Below are 22882 nucleotides of genomic sequence, written 5' to 3'. Positions count from 1 at the left end.
CTAGATTTGAATATGAATATTATACACTTCCATGGCTATCGTAGCCTCAGGTGATATTTGAACCCAGACCTTCTGTCCCTGGGGTAGGGACACTACCACTGCAACACAAGATCCTCCTTAGTTTTGTTCTTACAGTCAGGTTCAAGGCATTGATCATGTGTCCTGCTCTGACATTGACTGAAACCTAGCAGCCAGCTTCAATTCCTTTCATGAAGTGTCAGACTATGTGAAGTTCTAATCTCAAACATGAAATTGCTTTCATTCTGTGAAACTTGCAACATTCTCGTTACTTGTCTCTATGCATTGCTATGTTCTTTGTTTTTTGCAGGGCTGTGTTTCAATCTATAATTCAATTTTTTTTAACCAGAACGCTCAATGCAATGTATAGTATAGAATTTACTTTCAGATGACTGCTCTGCAATGCAATTCACCTTGATATATTTTATATCTAATTCAACCAAGCTATGGACACTGACATTGTTCTTTTGAATCTTTTCTCTTTTTCATAGTTTTGCCAAGTCACACATGTGGCAATCCGGGTGTCATACAGAAAGGAGTGCTGCACGGTACCAGATTTAACATTGGGGATAAAATTCGCTACACCTGTGTCACAGGTTATATCCTGGAAGGTCACGCAATACTGACCTGCATTGTTAGCCCAGGAAATGGAGCATCATGGGACTTCCCACCACCTTTTTGCAGAGGTAATTTCATAACAATCACACATTGTTTAACCAAAATCCATAAAAGGTGCATAAACACATGCACTCTTAACCGCTGCTGTGTGGAATGTGCAAAGAACTTGCATTTTGGCTTTCATTCCCTGGCCAATGGGCATTTCAAATATACATTACTGGGTTCTGAGACATTTTGAATGTTTCTTGCGTTTAAGTCATTTGCCGATATTACAGCTGAAGTGCTTTTTGCATTTGAAATAGAATTCAGACACTGAGGAATAATGCCTTCCTTTTTGACATTGAGAGTGAAAGGGTTAATTGCTATCATGGTCTGTTCGATGTAAGTACTAATGAAAGAATTGTAAAACTGTCTGCTAATGTACAGAGCTTTATACAGAAATTTAATCACTTTTAATTCTGAACAAAAAGTTGAAAAATCAAGCCCAAAATGTTGCAGTTTTGACAAAAAGAGCACATTGTCCTTCTGTTTTGTGTCATTCCTTTTATTCATGGTTTTCATCAATTATTTTAGGTTCTGGCTGTTCTTTTATTGATTGGCTATTTTTGATATGGTATAATTCCCTTGTGCTTCACAGCTAGTTGCCGTTTCTCTGTCCCATTCAATGCTTTCTCCACTTCCATGCTGTTCAATCCTGTCCATTTTGATGATTCTACAGTTTCACTCTTTCTCTGCAGTTGCTTGGATTTTTCACAACCTCCCTGCTGATACATCAGGATTAGCAAATCTTGGAGACGTTAGCACTGTCTTTAATGGACATCTATTTTTGACTGTGTCAAAGGAGATTTCAATGTGCTTTTTTTAAAAAACTTCCACTTATATCAAATATATCTCAATTTAATATACAATCACATATTGCCACAAAGAAAGACATTGAAACCATATGGAAACGGGCTTTAATTTCAATTATAGTCCAAAACTAGTACAAGTAGGACACAGTGGAGCACAAGAATGGACAAATCAATTTTGACCAGTGTCTATGCACTTGATGTGATTATTTGAAATTCTGACGGAAAACATGATGAGCACTGGTAGCTTCTCCTGAAACCTATCAGGAATTTCAGAATCAAATATGAAAATGGGATGCCTATCCTAATCACTGATAAGTAATTAGAGTTGGTTCAAAAAGGGTAGAATTTTTTTTCTTGAAAAGTTAAGTTCTATATTGTTTTTATCTGGTCCTCATTGATCTTTGTAATAATCTTCTTCCCCAGAGCTCGATTTTATGTCCTACCCCCGCCCCACCAGTATGTTGGAAGATAGGGTTGGGGAGGGAGGTGAGAGGTGTTGGCGGTATGGGCAATTCATAACTTGCAATACAAGACCTGCTACCACTTTCCAGCTCATCCTGGATCTGTTTCTCCCCCACCCCCGCAACACCACTTCTTGTTGGCATTTTAATGTTGACCTGTGGAAATGTTGGCACAGAGTTTCATGGGGAGTGAATGGTTACATGGACTAGACATTTAAAATCTGGCTAGTTCTAAGTTGCATTTTGTATTGTACTCCCACACTTGTTACTCTGTTTCCTTTTTAATATGTCTTTCTTTAAAATATCCTGATATTTCACCCATGAGAAAGGGAGGACTATGCCTAGTGTAAGCTATACCCACCCCCATCCTATGTTCTAAATGTTATTTACCCACCCCACCTTGAGCTCTCAGTTCTGACCTCCATACCACCTTGTTGGGGGTTTGTTAGCCAAGGTTTGAAACCCACCTCCGTGACCTTTGAAAGGCATCTGAAAGTGTACATGAATATGCTGGCTAATCTGACTAACCAGCAACTTTCTAAAGTGGAGCTTGCCCCATCCTCCAAGGGTGGTGGCAGGGGTCGCACCCTGTGCCAACTGACATGTCACTAAGTATAAAATGGCTGTGAAACAGCTGGCTTTTTAAATTGGGGAGGGCTGGGATTGAATACCGAACTCACCGAAGTAAGGAAATTAGATTAGATTACTTACAGTGTGGAAACAGGCCCTTTGGCTCAACAAGTCCACACCGACCCTCCGAAGAGCAACCCACCCAGACCCATTCCCCTACATTTACCCCTTTACCTAACACTAAGGGCAATTTAGCATGGCCATTTCACCTAACCTGCACATTTTTGGACTGTGGGAGGAAACTGGAGCAAACCCACGCAGAGAATGTGCAAACTCCACACAGACAGTTGCCCGAGATGGGAATTGAACCCGGGTCTCTGGCTTGTAAGACAGCAGTGCTAACCACTGTGCCACCCATAAAAATGTACCTGTTTAATGTATTAAGAAGAAGTGGACATGCAGATGAATATCAGATAGATTAAGCTATAAAAATGGCATTTCCACTCAGTAATCAAACGGGCATAAACATCACTCTGGTGGCTAAAGAAGCTTCTGCTCCGAGAGAAGCGGAACCAATAATCCTGATTGCTTCACCTGGATGTGTGCACACTTAACCAACTGCAAATGTTACCTCAGATACCCCCTAACATGCCGCACATTCAGCCAGATTACCTGGGAGTAAGCTTGCTAAATAAACGAACAGCACGTGCATTCACCCATCCAGATGCTCCCAACAATATTAGCAGGATCTACCACACCTACTTGAGCTAATCTCTTCACAGATCCTGCCTAAACTTATGACCATAGTTTTGAGCTAATCAGGGAGACTATGGCAGACTTTGCAGATGACAGCAGCTACATTTGAACATGCACAGCCAAAGGAATTAAAAAACAAGTGTTTAATTCATATATAGTATTTTTTGTGACCTCAGTTGTAGTCATAGTTCTAACATTGACTGACTGCTGCTTTTTCAATCTGAACATAGCAAGGTCCCAGAAATACCAATGGAATATATGATCATCTTAATCTGTTTTTGCATTGGTGCTCAATAATTATTGGCCAGGTTATCAGAAAGAATCTGTATCATTTTATGAAGAGGTGACATTGAAATTTCAATAACTACCTCAGCAGTTGAGGGGCTCAGTTTACTTTACTTGAAAAATAGAACCTCTTACAACATGCTCTCAGTGTTGCTGTAATGCATGGGCGTGGATTATATATTTTCATTTCAATAGAATGACTTTAACCCACAGCCTATTCAGGAATAGGAGTTGTGTCTACAAGCAGAGCTACAGCTCACACACCCAGCGAGCTATTTCTTGATTTGAGCTTTCACATCTTGTTTGCATGCAACAGTACTAACTTGTGCAAATACCATGGGGAGTGAATGGTTAGAATGACTAGATACTTGAAGTAGGCTAGCTTGAAGTTGCATTCTGTATTGTATAATCAACATTTGTTACTTTTTTAAACTCTCTCTCTCAGCCTTCATACAGGTGAAAACTATTCCTATTTGACAATCAAGAGATCTTATTGTGTTAATTGCAAAATCAAAACTGCTGATTTAAAAAATGGTGTCAGCAAAATAACTAGAAAGGCCAAGCTTGGGCTCAGCTATATTAAAAAAATGATATATTGACTAATCCATCATGATGTAATAGTAAAATTTTAATCCAAAAACCAATAATAAAGTATAAAATTAACTGATAACTTTGATTATCATTGACTGTTTATGAAGTGTAAGAGAACAAGAACTCTTGTTTGTGTAACATGTCCAACTGGGAGGTTCCCAACATGATTTGCTACCTATTATTGAACAATTACATTAAAAAGTTTCTTCCATTAAGTTTTTCCATTTCATATTCTGTCTCAGGTACAGGTAAATTATAAGATTGGACTGCCTCAATTGCTGGCAACATATTAGAATACTAGTAATCAGTACCATTTTTTTGAATGCGCAGTTTCACTTGTCACATGCTTCAGGATAACCCCACACTTCAGATCCATCGATGAGGGGTCAGGTTTTCCATAGATTGATGATTAAAGCAGAAGTCCAATCTGATATGAGACTATATGAAATCTCAGTCAGATCAGAATTGGAGTATTGTCAAAGATTAAGAAAGACATTGAGGCAATAAGAATAGACCATGTTTACTCAGGCATTTTAATAAAAAAAAATGTTTGAAATACTCAGCAGGTTAGACAGGATCTGTGAAGAGAGAAAGAGAATGAATGTTACAGATTCAGGCCTTTTTAAGATAAGAGAGCTGGACAAAAAATGTAGATTATAAATTTTGGAACTGACAGCATGAGCATTTTTGTTAGTTTAGTACTGTACTTATTCAAGACTCGCTCAGTGAAATGTAGCCACTTCAAGCAGATTTAGCACTCAGATTGAGATGGCGTTGCTATCGGTAACCTGAGTTGGGTAATGGCAAGTCTAGGTAGATAATCATTCTGCCCTTTCATTTTACACAACACAATGCAGGATTTGCTGATGCGTCCACATTGAAGCAATGTCAATCCACAGTGCATGTTCTCTTCTCATGCATCATTACTGGATTGGAAGGAAATAATTTGAAATATGCCTGTTTGAGTTTATTTAATCCTCTGAATCATAGAGGGAAATCATTAACACATGAGCTTTAATATCAATCGTCACCTTCTCCAGCACTCATTGTGAGACAGAATGAGCAGGAGTGATCCCTCCAACTGGTCAAGGACGTATTAATTTTCTATTCTTTTGCACTCTACACACCAAGTGTTGACCTCCCGCTCCTCCAGTCTTGATGACCAGTCTCTCACTCCAGACAAAATGGCCACTCTCTTCCAAGACTGATCCACGCAGCCTTACTCCTGTTACTATCATCTGACTCTGAGGGCCCCCAGTTACAAACTCTCACTATGGGTCCACTCCCAAGACTAAACAGGCTCTTAAGCTCCTTAATTAGTATTCAAGGAGCAGAAGGTTGCTACATATCATGTAAAACAACCCTTTTCACTGTACTTTGGTACATGTGACAGTAAGAAATCAAATCAAAATTTTGCATCTACTGTTAGATGTAGCAGAATCACCTAATTTCATATTTTAGAGGATTGACCATTTCTCACTTGACCTTTGTATATGTGCCAGAACCAACTAGCACCAGCTAATGGTTGGCTTAGAATGTTGCCAACAATCTTCCTTCGTGAATAGACACTAAAGGTCCTGTTTGGTCTATTGCGATGGAAGATGAGCCTCTGGTCAGTCTTATCCAGAAGAGGCACTCGACTTAAAAAAAAAGTACCACAAACTTTTTATTAACTGGCATCTTTAGGACCAGGAGTGTACCGGTTGATCAAGAGGTCTACATAATCAATGTAAACACACATACTAAGTAATAGAAACAAAATGCAGGAGGTCTATACATCACTGTTATAGTTTATTTACAACATAAATCACTTAAATAATAATGCAACTTTGTATTAAATAAAGCTTACCAGAAGAGAACCCTCTTAGTTACATGCTCAGCTGACTACTCGGACATCACAGAGATTACAATAATAAAGTAAACATCTGATATTTCAGGTATATAAATTTTTGCCAGTTTATCAAGAGTGCTGGTTTATAAGTGCCAGCTAAAACAGTTTTCTGTAGTTTATTGCTTGATAACAATAATGTTATTATAACATAAATACTAAGAACATGAGGAGCTGGGGTAACTTATCTAACCACTTTGGGATCTGAAGCTAGGCTACTCACCCAAGAGTGTATGACATCACCAGATTGGGTGAAGTCTAATACAGCCTCCAACATTAACTCTTTTCAAACCATTAACTTATACAACAACTCTCACACTGCCCATCCATCAGTATATGTCAGATTCCACCTGTTTTATCCAATGACCTATTGGCTGTTCTGGATTTCTGGAATGTTTGATTAATTGATTCCATTTGATGGTTAAGACATCCAGTGACATGAATCATAGCAATTAAAGCAAAATTGACACTCTAATTAAAGGTAGTAACTGCACAGTGCAATCTTCAAGCTATTAAAACCCAATCACAGTATCACTTTGTTCCCATTTCTTGGTTTAGCTAATTTCTATTCTACTCCTCACAACCGTAAAATCTTATCTGATAGTTAGTGGATGCATCATGAATCCTCAACAGGCAAAAATAATAAGTAACAGGTGAATATTCCTGCTGGTTTGTTTTTGACAGCTGCCTGGGCCTATATGTACCCTTTGTCCCTTTTGCAAGTGTTGCTTGACATCCTAATAGGCATTCTCATACTTGTTACTTCTGTAGTCAGGACTGCGTTATGGCAACATCTGCAGAGGCAAAGTCAGCTCATTTGTCCCAGTACAGCCATAAAGTGAGTCTGCGATCTTGCCACTGGGATAAGACAGCTGACATTGACAATGCAAACCATGGAGAACTGACAGAAGGAGTAATTTGTTAGCTTGTGAAAAGAAATAAGAAAGTAGTTGTCAGAGTTTGAGGAGTGAATGGTGATTAGTAACCCCGGGTATCACTAGCAATGCTACTCTTGTGATGGGAATTGTCTTGTATCAATTAATCTTGATCTGAAGCTTTTCCAGAGTTAAGCAGCTAGATCCTGCCAGGCATTGCCAGATATGTACATCGAGAATAGTGAATATGGTTGTTGCCATATGGTGAATATATTCAGTATAACAATGGTGCCTGCTGATCTCCTGGCACACAATTCATTCACATACTAATGCTTTAAGTATGAAAAACACCAGCTGTGATGTTTTCAAAGCAAACAGAACAGCCATGAAAAGTTCCCCATTTGAAATAAGTGTTTGTCTCCATTAATCCATAATTCCAGGGTATTATTCTTGAGGCCATGGGTTCGTGTTCCACCATGGCAGATTAACGTTGAATTGATGAAACATCAGGAATGACAAACTAGTCCAACAGTAACGATGTAAACATTCTGAATTGTCAGAAATACCCATCTGCTTCACTAATGTGCTTCTGGGAAGGAAATCTGTTTTAATCTGCATGTGATACCAGACATTCAGCAATATAGATGACACGGATCTGCCCTTCATTGCTGCCAGACCTGCTCAGTTTTTGTACAAAATTCTGTTTTTGTTTCTGATTTCCCACATACACAGTCCTTTGTTTTTGTTTTCTCTTTGCACACCACTGTCCAACCTTGCAAATCAGTAATGGTAAACCACACGATCATGTCTACTCTCAGTCCAACTTACTGCTATGCTAGGTTACTTTGCAAACTAAAGGACATTTTACACAGCATGCATCTTAGTTTACTTTCATAAGATTCAGTATTATCCAAACTGGAAGCTAGTAGCCTCTGTGGTTTGGAATGATTATTAGCAAAGAACAGAGAAAGGCAGCTGTTAAGAGTGACAATACTGCACAGACAAGGGGTGGACAGGTTACTCGCCAAACTGTGCTCAATTGGTGTCCACGTCCACGGTATGTGCCAGCAGTTTACATGGTTAAAAACACTGCATGTGTCCCAAATAGATGGTTACATCTGCAACTCAAAGGGGAGCAGCCTTTACTGTGGTCAAGGAGGTATACGGTCTATCAAAGCACCATCATAGTGTCTCTAGGGGCTTGTCTGATTCTACTCCAGGGATTTCCCGTGGTCAATCAGACTTGTGATGATCAGAATGTGCCTGGCCTATTTTGCCTGCAATAAGATTAAGCAAAGGTTTGACCATGTTAGAAGTGTAGCTAATGATATTGTAAGAGCTGGAGAGGTTGTAAGTGGTCGCAGTGAGGGAGTAGAAAGCACAGAGAAAGATGTGGTGGGTGAAATGCCTTGAGTGGACATGACGCATGCAATAGTGAGAGTTGTAGTCCATGAGTTTTGTTAAGATGTGTTTGCAGTGGTCGAATTAGGGTGAGTAAGCAGAGGCTCTGGATTGTAAAGTAGCAAAGAGAAGATGATGGCAATTATCTTTGCAGAGCACAAAAGATCGCTAACCTTCATCTTGTACCGTCATGCCTTCCATTTCTACCAGGACACATCACAGACCTGGGCCCCAATCTACATGCAAGCTCGCTGTGTCTTGCAGTGTGACAGAATTTGTTGATCTGCAATCAAAAAAGATGATCCTTCTCTCCACTTCTCCAATCCTTGGTGACACCAGGTCCTTGTTAGTGAATCAAGAGCCTAAATTGCCTTTCTGCACTTGTCCTTCATGACGACAATTAAATAGCACAGTGTGTGGGGCAGTTCCTGGCTTGACTTACCTGCTGTGCTGTAGTTAGGGTTCAACTATGGTACCTGTGGTGTTAATGTCACAAAGTCCTAGCAATGACCAATGCTTTGGCTTCTGCTGCCTTGCAACTCCACAAGATGTATACTGTAGAGGCTGCATGCATAGTTAATGAGGTGAAGAGCCGAAGATCGCATCAGAAAAATCATCACGGGCTTTAGTGGACTGGGTGCCAAGAACCTAATTTAAATAAATATTTTCCCTGATCATGGGAAATTCAGTTCTGGATGACCTATGTCCACAGATTCAGGACACTGACAAGATGAAATCACCAAGTTCCATGATGCTGGATATTGATCAAAAGGAAGTGTCAGTTTCAACAAAGCAGCCGTTGTTCATGGAGGAACATTACGAGATATTACAATGCAGCATGTGCAACTTCAGCAGGAAACAATGTTCTCCATGGAGGAAATCCTATAGCTTAAAGGTCCTCAAACTCTTCAGACCAGATTCATCAACATCTTCGAACCAACGACCTTCTGAGAATGGTGAAATCCTCAGAGTGCCTGAATTTGTGAAGTCATTGACACTGGGGAGATGGAGTAGTGACGAAAGTATATGCACGTGTAGAAATATTCATAGTGGGGAGATATTGCTTGAGGGAATATGCTGGATAAGGAAGCAAGTGTCTGAAAGTGTTAATGCTGATGAGTTAAGCACAACAATCTACGATGATGCTGTGGTGGGAGATAGTCTGTTTCAAATGGTGAGGTCAACCATGCGGATATGTCTCATAGCATCTGTGATAATGTCAATAATTCACGTAAAGTGTACATAACTACAATTGGTGCCATTCAGTAAACTACATCTTGTTTAAAACAAGAGTTTGTTCTCATTAGGATGTCCAAATGCTTTCATTTAGCCGCATGAGACCAAACCTGTCCTTTAGACCCCAACTCAGAAAAAAGATGGTGGCAGCAAACATATCAGAGAGCTCACAGAAAATGATGAGCTGTGCTGGGGATTCATCTTGCTACAGTATTCTCCACATCAGTGAACAGTATTTAGATGAAGCAAATTCTGCCACAGTAGTGCTGAATTTGGTCAATGCCCTCATTAATTATTCTAAACATTTCAACCTTGTACAGAAGATGATAACTGCAAGAGTATATTATAACTGATAAGCGACAAAAACTATGCCTGAATTAAGAAATTAAACCTCAAGTCATTTTTGTGTGTGTCTTGTCGATCCAGGAATATGTTTGCATCATAGTAACTGCCATGTTTGCATTTTTCACTCTCTTTTGTTATATTTAGCCAGAAAAATAAAAGTCTGATTCACTGTTATTGTGTGGTTTCTTCCCTTTTGTAAATATTAATGGTTAGGACACATGCAATTAATGAGTCACATTCTTTCTTGAAGGTTGCTTTATCTCCTCCATAAAATTAACCTTATAATGAAAAGTATTGCTGGCTATAAGAAAATAAAATAAGCAGATTAAAAGCCCTGAATTCTTCAAAAAAAACAAAAAGCCTTAACTTGACATGTCTTTGGGAATGTCTTTTTTTCAGATAGGTCTGAGTCCATCTCTTAGATCGTTTAATGAAACTTAAAATCCTGCATCTGGGGCCAGAACAATTAACTGATGATGTAATTGACTTCCACTGAGTATTAATTAGCAAACAAGAAGGTAAGCAAACAAAATGGGTTCAGGTGTAGACCATTCAGCCCCTCGAGCCTGCATCACCATTCAATGTGATCACGGCTGATTGTGCGATTTCAGTATCCTACTCTTGCTTTCTCTCCATACCCCTTGATCCCTTTAGCTGCAAGGGCCATGTCCAGCTCCTTCTTGAATATATCCAACCAACTGGTCCCAAAAATTTTCTGGAGAGAATTCTACAGGCTCACAACTCTCTGAAATTCCTCCTCATCTCAGTCAGAATGGTTTGCCACTTATTCTTATACTGTGACCCCTAGCTCTAGACTTTCCCAACATGAACATTCTTCCTACGTCCAGCCTGTCTGGTCCCCTCAGGTTTTGTATGTTTCTATGACATCCCCCCGCCCCCCCCATTCTTCTAAATTCCAGTGAATACAAGCCCAGTCAACCAAGTCTTTCTTTATATGAGAGTCCTGCCATCCTAGGAATCAGACTGGTGAACCTTTGCTGAACTGTCTCAATAGCAAGAATGTCCTACCTCAGACTAGGAAACCAAAAATACACACAATACTCAAAGTGTGGCCTAACCAAGGCCCTGTATAACTGCAGTAAGTTTGACAACCAGAACATTGCAACTTCTCATGCATTTAGATGAGTAGTAAAGTGCATTTTTATACTTCAGCAGCCCAGCCAGGGTCCCCAAATAAAGCCAAACTGAAGAATGTGCAAAAGTGCTTCATGCAGACAAGTTAAGGCAATATGCACAGGATGCCATATTTGCCTTTGGAATATACAGGTTTCATCCATCTTAAGGAAAACGCATTGATAAAATGTTTTAAAGGTGCATTTTTGCTTTGGCTTTTATGAATATGTAAAGAGGGGCACGAAAGATTTGCAGATTCATCCTGCCTTATGCATTAAAGAGAAAACAAAATAGTACATCGCACCAGCTATGCAAACTGTTGGACGAGGCAACCGAAAAGGAAGTAAGAAGTATTTCCTGCATTTTAACAAAAGAGGGTAATTGGCAGTGGGCTTAGGAATGGAAGATAGAGTTTAATTTAGATAAATGTGAGGTGTTGTATTTTGGTAAAACAAACCAGGTCAGGACTTACATAGTTAATGGTAAGGCCCTGGGGAGTGTTGTCAAACAGAAACATCTAGGGGTGCAGGTATATAGTTTCTTGAAAGTGGCATCATAAGTAGACAAGGTGGTGAAGAAGGTATTTGGCACATTTGCCTTCATTGTCAGAGCACTGAGTACAGGACTTAAGATATTGGATTGAGGCTATACATGACATTGGTAAGACTACATTTAGAGTACTGCCTACAATTCTGGTCACCCTGGTACAGGAAGGCTGTTATCAGACTGGAAAGGGTGCAAAAAAGATTTACAGGGATGTTACCCAGACTAGAGAGTTTGAATTATTAGGGTGGGCTTGATAGGCTGGGGCATTTTCCCTGAACTGTAGGAGACTGAGGGGTGATCTTGTAGAATTTTATAAAATCACTAGGAGCATAGATAAGGTGGATAGCCAAGATCTTTTCCCCAAGGGAGTGGAGTCCAAAACTAGAGGGCATTGGTTGAAGGTGAGATGGAAAGACAAGGTACCTGAGACACAACATTTTCATACAGAGGGAGGCACGTATATAGAATGAGCTGCCAAAGGCAATGGTAGAGATGAGTACAGTTACAAGTTTATGAATAAGAAAGATTTAGAATCACATGGGCCAAATGCAGGCAAATGTGAATAGGTCAGTTTAGGAAACATGGTTGGCATGGACAAATCGGAGTGAGGGTTCTGTTTCTGTGCTGTGACATTATGATTCCAGGAGGCCGTGATAACCAATAACATATCAACCTCAAAATCCATTTTGGAGTTACTTTAGCCACAGCCAGATGGTCATTCAGCTCCTGTTTGAAAGAAGGCGGCAAACTGTCACATACAGGATGCATTGACAACTTATCTTGTTTCTCCTTATTGCTGTTTCCTCTTTTCTTCATTCAACATTTTACATTTTTATTTAGTATTTTTGCTGAAAATAATCTCTCCGTTAGCTTTATTTTCTTGTTACTTTTTTCCCTTTAATTTGATAGGTCTTTTTTTTTATTTACGTATCCATAATTTTCTTGTCCATTTCGGAGAGAGGTACAGTGGACGATTAAGCAAAAGCGGATGGTTTTCGTCGACCACCAAGCTATCACCAGGTCCAAAGCATTCTGGCAGCTTTCATTGATTTCTTCCCTAAAAAGAGTGATAGGATTTAACATCTGCAAAGTAATTAATTGAATAATAAAATAAAAATTGAACATGATGTGGGCCACTTGAATTTTTGGAAACTTCTAGCAGCTTCTTATCACAATTTTTACTTATCGGACCAAACCACCAGATCTGTTAGGACAATGGTATTCAGTCAGTGCAAAGTGGCTTTGGGACACCTCGATATTGATACTAAATTCCACAAGATCTCAAGGCACTGGGTCACCCATCAGAAAGGAAATCTGGTCATCACCTACCATCCTGTTCAAACTACAGGATCAAGTTGCTGCTCCATAGAACAAAGAACACTACAATACAGTACAAGCCCTTCAGTCCTCGATGTTATGCCAACCTTTTATCCTACTCTAAGATCAAACTAACCTAGATACCCTTCATTTTACTATCATCCATGTGCCTATACAAGAGTCGTTGAAGTTTCCCTAAAGTATCCGAATCTACTACCACTGCTGGCAGTGCATTTCATGCACCCACCAACCTCTGTATAATGAACCTATCTCTGACATCTCCCCTAAAATTTCCTGAAACTACAGAGAAATTATGCCCGCTCATGATAGCCATTTCCATACTGGGAAAAAGTCTCTGTCTATCCACTCTATCTATGCCTCTCATCATTTTGTACACATCCATTAAGTCACTTCTTATCCCTTCTTTGCTCCAATGAGAGAAACCGCAGCTCCCTGAACCTTTCTTTCTCAGATATGCCCTCATATTAAGGCAACGTCCTGGTAAATCTCCTCTGCATCCTCTCTAAAGATTCCATCGCGATCAGAACTGAGCAAAATATTCCAAGTGTGAAGTAACTAGTGCTTTATAGGACTGCAGCATAACCTCACAGCTCTTAAATTCAATCCCCCTGCTAATGAAAGCCAACATAATATACGCCTTCTGAACAACCCTATCAACTTGGGTGGCAACTTTAAGTGCTTTGAATGCCATGTTGAATACTTTAAAAATCTACTGAGAATGTCAAGGGTACAGAATGTTCACTGTCAGGGGACATAAATATCTCATGAACAGCAGCTCTGTCGCACCATCACTGTTCAAACTGGCTACGTCCTAAGCAACATCCTTGCTAGACTGAGCCTGTACCAGATGTTGAGAGAAACCATACCTGGCCCAAATCTATTTGTAACTAAAAGTGCCGGAAATCACACCCACTTCATCAGAGCTGACAAGAGTCATCTCAACTCGAAACGTTAGCTTGCTGACTCTTCACTGATGCTGCTTGAGCAGCTGTGATTTTCAGCACTTGTTGTTTTCAGGACTGTTTCCAGCATCTGCAGTAATCTGCTCCTACAAAATCTACTTGATGTTGACCTTATCAATCTGCCTGCTGCTGACTCATCAATCAAATATGGGTCTTTCATAATGTAACATACTGTGCCCTCCCACCAACAGCACTGTCCCTTCATATTATAAACACACTCTCCCCTCACCGGAAACAGCACTGTCCTTTCATTCTGTGACAAACTATACCCCCACTGTGACACACTGGCCTTACACGGTTAACGATTAGCCCTTTACACTGTAGTAGCACAGGCTGCTCCCTCTGTTGCACTGTCCTGATGCCATCCGCTCTCTACACTCTTTCTCCCATTCTTTTTTTCTGACTGAGATATCATTCACCTGAACTGCTGCCTGTTGCAGCACGCTTTGTCTCGACTTACCCTTGATTGTCACATTGTCACTCAGTTATGTGCTCCCTAGAGTTTTACCAATAACATTGGAGCTGGTCCACATATGCCACAGCTCTCTATCAAGCCAGGGCTATTATGAATGTGTTGGAGCGTGAGCAGGCCTCAACCTTCCATATCCCTGCAGGCTCCCTGGTGGGTAGTGGCTTAAGCCTGTTAATCACCAGGGATGCACCATATGATTTACATCTCTGAACATATCGGCATTGGAGCCAGAACTCATATTTGTTTAAAACATCTCTGGGATTTGTCCAACCATGGGTGTCGGGGATTTTGCCCCATAAACTGAGGCCACGTCTCATTTCTAAGCATTTTTATAACTCACGAGATGCTGTAGACAAGCAGCAGCAGCTGCAGAATTGTCATTGATTACAATCTGTAACCTCACTGTTAGACATATTCCTTAATCGAGAGTGCAATGCTGGAAATGCACAGCCGGTCAGGCAGCATTCGAGGAGCTGGAGAGGCGACATTTGGGCATAAGCCCTTCATCAGGAATTAGTTCATTCCTGGTGAAGGTTTTATGCCTGAAACGTTGACGGTCCAGCTCCTCGGATGCTGCCTGATCGGCTGTGCTTTTCGAGCACCACGCTCTCGATTCTGATCTCCAGCATCTGCAGTCCTCATTTTTTCCTAGACATATTCCTCACCCGAGTATGAGTTCAGTGGAAGGGGTCGGAGAGCATGCCAAGATCAGCACAGGCATACTTAAACATGAGATGCCAACCTGGTGAAACCACAAAACAGGACTACTTCTGTGCCAAGCAGTGAATGCTGTACTCTACAGGCAGAAGTAAGTGACTCTACAATCACTAGATCCGATTAAAGCTCTACAGTCTTGCCTCAGCAATTTGTGAACAGTAGTCAATAATTAATAATTGTGCAGAGGATGAGGATCCGCAAACATTCCCATCATAAATGATTGCATGTGAGTGCGTAAAACAATGCTGAAGTTATACTCATGAATATTTACTCCTTATGATATCAGGATACATTTGAGAGCATTGGATAGTGCAAAGGCTATGTGGCCTGATAACATTCGAGCTGTAGTACTGAAGATTGCAATTCAGAACTAGTTAGGCCCTTGCCAAGCTTTTTCAGTACAGTTACAGTGCTAGCAACAACCTGACAGTGTGAAAGATTTCATAGGTATGGCCTATCCACAAAAAGCGGGACAAATCGAAACTGGTCAATTATTGTGCTGGCTGTCAACTTTTAATCAGCAAAGTGAAAAAACAGGAAGCATTACTCAGCTATAAACTGCCCACTGTTGCTCGGTTTATGTTCCTCCAGAGCCACTCAGCTTCTGACCTCATAAAAACCTTGGGCCTATATCGACTGCTGAGCTAACTTTGACATTTTAACCTCAATTGTCTGAGTGAGACACAAGGGGACCTTTGTGGAATTGAGAATGGAAGGAGTGGAAATGTATCTAATGTAATGGTCAAGGTTGTGGTTAAAGGTGTCCAGTCATCTCTATCCTGGACGTCATCATAAGATTTCCTTCAGGCATTGGTCTAGGTTCCCCATTTCAACTGTTCTACTAATGGCCTTCCCATTGTTATGAGGTTAGAAATTATCATTTTCACTGATAATTGCTCAGTATGGTTTAGATTTCAATTGCAATTTGTCAGTTACTAAAGTAATCTGTGAGCACATGAAATAAATCTCAGATAATATTAAGACTTGGGTTAATAGTGGCAAGTAATGTTCGTGCTGCACTTAGATAGACAATGATTATCTCCAGCAAGGAAGAATCTGACCATTTCCCTTTGACATTCAATGACATTGCCATTATTGAATCCAGCACCTCCAACTTGTTGAGGGCCACCATTCACCAGAAACAGAACTGAATCCAACACGGAAATGCTGTCAAAGTAAGAGGTTGGATATGTTCCGGCAAGTGACTCACTTGCTTTGTCAGTAACATTCGTCCACCAGCTACAGGAAAAAGTCTAGTGGAATATTTCCCACTTCTCTGGATAAGTGCAACTTCAAAAGCAGTTTTAAAGCTCTACACAATCCAGAGGAAAGTAAGACTGCTTTCTTAAACCTTCACTCCTTCACTACTAGATCTATGTATTGCAGGGTGCCTCACCTGCAATATTCAATGCATCACGACAAAAGATGACTTCAACAGCATTTTCCAAACCTAAGAACAAGAGCTGCAGGCAAAGGGGAATTCTATCAATTGCAATTTCATCTCCAAGTCACAGACCATACTGATTGTGAACTGTATTACTGTTTCTTCATTGCTGCTGGATCAAGATCTTTGGACATGCTCCCTTCCAACTGGAATACCTTCAGCAGACGGACTACAGAGGTTCAAGAAGATGATTCACCACCTCCTTATCAATTAATCATCAGCAGCAATTGTTTCTTTTGTCAGGGAGACCATTATCTTACATATTAATTCTAAAAAGTCTCATTGTGAGTGGGTATCAACTGAATACCTTTACACCTGAGTCAGATGATTGAATTTGCTTAAAGCAAGATTGAATCCTCTTGACAGAGAAAATCTGCTGCATATATTTATTGGTCTATAAAACTGAGCTCCTATTTGGTTATAATACATTCCTTCCTATTAGGAACCTGAATGCTTGACCTGAATTTCATTCACCTCAAGACTGGACTCTTGTTTCAGGGCAGCATATAAAAATCACAAACACTTGATTTGACCTGAGTGAATCAGAGAAAATAATTATTTTGGGGCAACAGTGGTACAGTGGCTAGCACAATAACTATATTGTTGGACTCCAGTATGTTGCAGCCGTTCCACTTACAGTGAAACAATTAAGACTTAATTGGAACATTTAATGGAGAAACACTCCATTTAACTAACCTGCTCCATTTACCTAATGGATTCTTCTACTAGCAAGTTACTTGCTTCAGTCCCTCTTTGTTCATTTGTAACAAATGTTTCCAATCTTTTCTTGCACTATGGATGAGATACCTTGCCCTAAGGAGGGAGGAGGCTCCTTTTTTTGCATATAACTTTATGTTGACTCAGTCTGTGTGGCTCCTTCTATGAGATGGCCTTTCAACAGTCCTATCAGTTCGTGCACTGCTTTCTATCTAACTCAGAGAATCTTCACCAATTGCTCACTTTAATAGCCAAAAAAGTTTGCCATGGCTTCTTGTATGTGCTTGGAAGCCTGCCAGGAATTTCCCTAAGTGTTTTTTTTGCTTCCAATGCGAATTAAACATTGGGACTTTGCAGAGATCACTTTATTGGTGTTCATGAGCACAAAATCTGAACATTACCCTTCTTGAAAACACTCTCAGAATTCCTAGAGTGTACTTTTGTCGAGTCTGGAATAATGATGCAGTTCCTCAGGCTTCCTAATGTGAGCTTTGCTAACAGTTAATACTCTGTGTTGTAACATTTTACACAAAACAACAGAAATGAATATGCCTTGCAATAAAAGAACACAGCTCCCCCGGCTCGATAAATTGTTTTGTACAGTGTCCTATACCACTGATACATCATGAATCATTATGTAGAGAAGGAAATCAAGTTTAATTTGCATTATGTGGTACTTTATTTATGAACTAGCATTCTAAATATTGGAAACAGTTGTTTTACTTGTTATTAGATTCAGCAAGGATGCATGGTAAAATTATTTTAGATTAAGTATTCCCTTTATGCAATAAATTTGATTAAACTTGTCAAAGACACATTGTATTGTGGGTTGTAGGTAATGTGAAGAGTGTTGTTTCCTTTACAATAATAATCGTGTATGCACAATGAGGAAGCATGCCACAAAGGCAAAATAAGGAGCAAGAGACTGCCGAGCTATAGAAGGCAATATTTGCAGCAAAGAAGGAGGGGTGGAAAGTTTCAGGCAGGAAATTCCAGTCTATATTCAAGCCAGTAAAAGGTACAGCTGTGAATCATGGGACAAACAGAAGGCGCAGCACAATAGGCCAGAGACCAAGCAGCAAAGAAGGGGTAGGTGCAGAGTTGGCTGAGGAGAGGAGAGTTGTGAAGCTAGACACATTTACAGAGAAAAAGAAGGCTGAGACCATTGTCATAACCTGTCAGTGGTGAGGGTTACCAATTCACGACAATTCCAACTGGCTCTGTTGCATGGGAGAGGGGGAGAAAATGTGGGAATGCAATAGTTATAAGGGATTCAATTGTAAGCAGATTAGTTTGGCATTCTGGGGCCATAAATGAGACTCCTGGATGGTGTGTTGCTTCCTTGGTGCAAGGCTCAAGGGTGTCTTAGAGCACTGTGGAGGGGGAGGGTGAAGAACCAATGGTCATGATACACCTTGGTACCAATGATGTAATTTTTTTTAAAAAGGCAAGATCACAAAACTAAATGTAGGGCGTTAGGCAGTAAGTTGGAAAGTAGGACCTCAAATGTAGTGACTTCAGGACTACTGCCAGTACCAGGTGCTGGTCAGAGTGGAAGTAGTAGAATAGAATGGATGAATACGTAGCTGGAAAGATGGTGCAAAGGAGATGGTTTCAGACTCCTGGGACATTGGGATTGGTTCTTGGGAAGGTGAGACCAGTACAAACTGGATGGGTTGACACTTGGGCACCGGTACTGATGCCCTTGGGCGATTATCTGCCAGAATGATTTAAAATAGAATTGTAGAGGGCTGGGAACTGAAGCATGGTGACAAAGGAAAGAGAAACAAAGACAGCAATAAAGAACAGTAAAATGCAGAAACAGTCAACACAGCAAATAAAGGGGAAAAGGCGAAGAGGGCCAGAACAAAAGAGAAAAATAGGATGATTGAAAAAGGCAAAAAGGCAAGTCCAATGGCTTTGTATTCTAATGTACAAAGCAAATGGAACACGTTAGACAAACTGACATTGCAAATTGAGGTGAATGAACATGATCTTGTAGCTATTACAGTGACATGGTTACAAGGAGATAAGAACTGTCAACTTAACATTCAGGGATTTTTAACTGTTTGGAAAGACAGGAGGAAAGATAAAGATGGTAAACTAACACTTTTAGCAAGAGTTGAAATGAGGACAGCTCTGAGAGCTGGTCTTGGCTCAGATGATGTAGAATCCATTTGTGGGGTTAAACAAATATCAGCAAGGGAAGAAGACATGCCCCACCCCCTTAACAAAAGCCACTCTGCAGGAAACCTGATACATTTGCAATAATTATGGGTGACTTTAGTCTTCATGTTAATTGGGTCAATCAAATTGGAAAGGGTAGCTCTGAACACAAATTCATAGAGTGCAATAGGGATAGCTTTCTTAAGCAATAGGTCATAGACAAAAAGTGTGGCACTGGAAAAGCACAGCAGGTCAGGCAGCATCCGAAGAGCAGGAGAGTTGATGTTTTGGGCGCAAGCCCTTCATCAGGCATAAGCCCAAAATGTCGACTCTCCTGCTCCTCAAATGCTGCCTGACCTGCTGTGCTTTTCCAATGCCACACTTTTTGACTCTGATCTCCAGCACCAACAGTCCTCACTTCCTCCCAATAGGTCATGGAGTCAACCAGGAAGCAGTTTATCCTGAAGCTGGTAATGATAATGAAGCAGGTTTGATAACCGACCTCAGAGTAAAAGCTCTGTTTGGAAAAAAATGATCACAACATGATACAATTTAATAAGCAGCTTGGGTGTGAGCAGCTTAGGTTGGAAATAACTGTGTTATCATAAATAAAGGCAATTCTAATCAAACAGGATAAACTTAACTAAAGAGAACTGGGCAGATAGATAAGCAGTAAAAACAGGAAGCAAGCAATGACAGATAATTAAGGAGATAATTCACAAATCTCAGCAAAAATATATCCCAGTAAGGAGGAAAGATTCTCAGTAAAAGATAAATCAACCATGGCTAACCAAGGAACCATGGGTGGCATGGTGGCTCAGTGGTCAATGCTGCTGCCTCACAGCGCCAGAGACCCAGGTTTGATTCCTTCCTCAGGCAGCTGTCTGTGTGGAGGTTGCACATTCTCCCATATCTGCGTGGGCTTCCTCTGGGTGCTCTGGCTTCCTTCCACAGTCCAAAGATCTACAAGTTAGATGGATTGACCATGCTAAATTGCTCAGAGTATCCAGGGATATGCTGGCTAGGTAAGTTAGAAATGAGAAATGCAGAGTTACGGGGATAGGGTGTATCTGGGCAGAATGCTCTTTGGGAGGTCAATGTGGACTTGATGAGCCAAATGGCCTGCTTCCACACTGTAGTGATTCTATGATTCTAAGGATTGAAGGAGAGTTGAAATAAAAAAGCATAAAAGGAGGCAGAAGTCAGTAATAACCTCAAAGACTAGGCTAAATTCAGAATCTAACAAAGCACAACTGAAAATATAATAAAGTGACAGAAAATAACCTATAAGTTCAGAGCTGAAAATGTGTTGCTGGAAAAGCACAGCAGGTCAGGCAGCATCCAAGGAGCAGGAGAATTGACGTTTCGGGCATGAGTCCTTCTTCAGGATTCCTGAAGAAGGGTTCATGCCCAAAACGTCAATTCTCCTGCTCCTTGGATGCTGCCTGACCTGCTGCGCTTTTCCAGCAACACATTTTCAGTTCTGATCTCCAGTATCTGCAGTCCTCATGTTCTCCTAGAAGATTTTCACCTATAAGTTCAAACTAGTGAGGAATATAAAATCTGACAATGAGAACTGATTTAAACATATGAAAATGAAGAGGGTGTTAAAGTGAACATAAACTCCTTAGGAAATGAATCTGGCAAGATAGTTATGGGAAGCAAGATATCTTGCATCAGTCTTTACAGTGGAAGATACTTTGAACATCCCATTAATACAAGAGAATATTATGGAGGAATTAAGTACCATGACCATTGTGAGAGAAGGAGTGTTAGATAACTGAATGGGACTAAAGACCGCTAAGTTCCCTGGCCCTGATGGCTTTCATCCAAGTACCCCAAACAAAGTAACTACAGAGATAATGGGAACATTGTTTGTCATTTTCCAAAAATCCTTGGATTCTGGAGGAGTACCAGAGGATTGGAAAACTGCCAATGTGACCTCATTAATCAAAAAGAGAGGCAAAAGTGGGTAAATATTGGCTGATTAGCCCAACACATATTGTTCTAAAAATCCTGGAATCAATTATTAATGGAGTAATTAGCGCCCATTTGGAAACTTATCATTTAAACAAACAGAATCAACATGGCTTTATGAAAAGAAAATCATATCTGACTAACTTGTTTGAGTGTTTCGAGGAAATTGCAAACAGATTGGCGAGAGGGGAACAAGTAGATGTGTTTTATATGAAGCCCCAGAAGTGTTCAACAAGAAACCTCACAAAAGATTAAGTCATGAGATAAGAGCCACTGGTGTTGGATGTAATGTATTGGCATGGATAGAGCACTGGATAAAGGAAACAGTGAATTTTTCTTGTTGGTGACCTGTGACTAGTAAGGTTCAACAGGGATCAATGCTGGAACCGTAACGGTTTACAATATATTAGATTCCCTACAGTGTGGAAACAAGTCCTTCCAGTCCATACCGTCCCTCCGAAGAGTAACCCACCCAGACCTGTTTCCCTTTGACTAATTGAGATAATACTATGGGCAATTTAGCATGGCCACCTCATCTGGCCTGCACATCTTTAGACTGTAGGAGTAAACCAGAGTACCCAGAGAAAACCCACGCAGACACGGGGAGAATGTGCAAACTCCACACAGATAGCCACCTGAGGCTGGAATCAAACCTGGGATCCTGGTGCTGTGAGGCAGCAGTGCTAACCACTGAGCAACTGTGCCACCCCCAAGTTTAGCACTTGGAGAAAGGAAGCAAATAAACTGTAGCCAAATTTGTTGATGACACAAATAGATGGAAAAGCAAGTTGTGTGGGGGAATAGAAACATTTGACAGTGAGATAGTGATAGGATAAGTACTGTAAATACTCATGTATAGGTCAAGTTTTTAAGATCATTCTTTTAGTTGAAATTAGGGCGTCAACTTATAAATGAGATATTGTTTTCGAGGGGATGACATTCATGTTTGGCTTGAGTCAAACAGTGGACAAACAAGATCCAGATCTCTATAAAAGAAAACAATAATATCTTAGATATTAGCAAAGTTAGACAAAATAAAATAGACCCAGCTTGTACAAAGTGCTAAAACAATTATAATACTTTCATACTATATAGGTAATATCTACTGTGGTCGAGTATAGGACAGATGGTGAAGAAAAAGATTTGTACTCAAGTCTTGATTGTTACTTGCATTTCATCTTCGCGTTTTTAAATGCGAGCGAGAGAAAGATGATCACTAACAAGTCAATACCCAATTGGTCATTTAAAACGGGGAATTTACTTTCCAGGCAGCCCCCAGTCCCTGAACGTACTCTGTAATACGTTTGCGCTGGTAAACCGCGGGTAACTGAAGCTGCGGAAACTGACTCCGCGGAATACACTAATTCTGAAAACCTTGGAGTGGTTTGTGACGGCTGGCAGACTGGAACAGCCGGAGTGGAGCGGTATGACCAGTGGACTGGAAAGCCGGAGTGAGGTGCAAGAGGCAGGCACAGTGACTCATAAATGTTGATTTGCAACAGTGAAGAACTAGG

General features: G+C 40.4%; 1 protein-coding gene across 1 annotated transcript in view; it reads left to right on the top strand.

Annotated features, from left to right (window-relative positions):
- LOC132835936 (CUB and sushi domain-containing protein 1-like) overlaps positions 1-22882 on the top strand; it is a 2426762-nt gene that overhangs the window by 1024753 nt on the left and 1379127 nt on the right. The window contains exon 4 of the mRNA XM_060855058.1: positions 510-704. Coding sequence (XP_060711041.1) covers positions 510-704 — 195 coding nt within the window. The remainder of the gene's footprint in view (positions 1-509; positions 705-22882) is intronic.

This window comes from Hemiscyllium ocellatum, chromosome 3 (assembly GCF_020745735.1).
Source record: "Hemiscyllium ocellatum isolate sHemOce1 chromosome 3, sHemOce1.pat.X.cur, whole genome shotgun sequence".
In the NCBI taxonomy this organism is placed as follows: domain Eukaryota; kingdom Metazoa; phylum Chordata; class Chondrichthyes; order Orectolobiformes; family Hemiscylliidae; genus Hemiscyllium; species Hemiscyllium ocellatum.
Note: the sequence above shows the minus strand (reverse complement) of the source record. Positions and strands in the feature narration are given on the sequence as shown.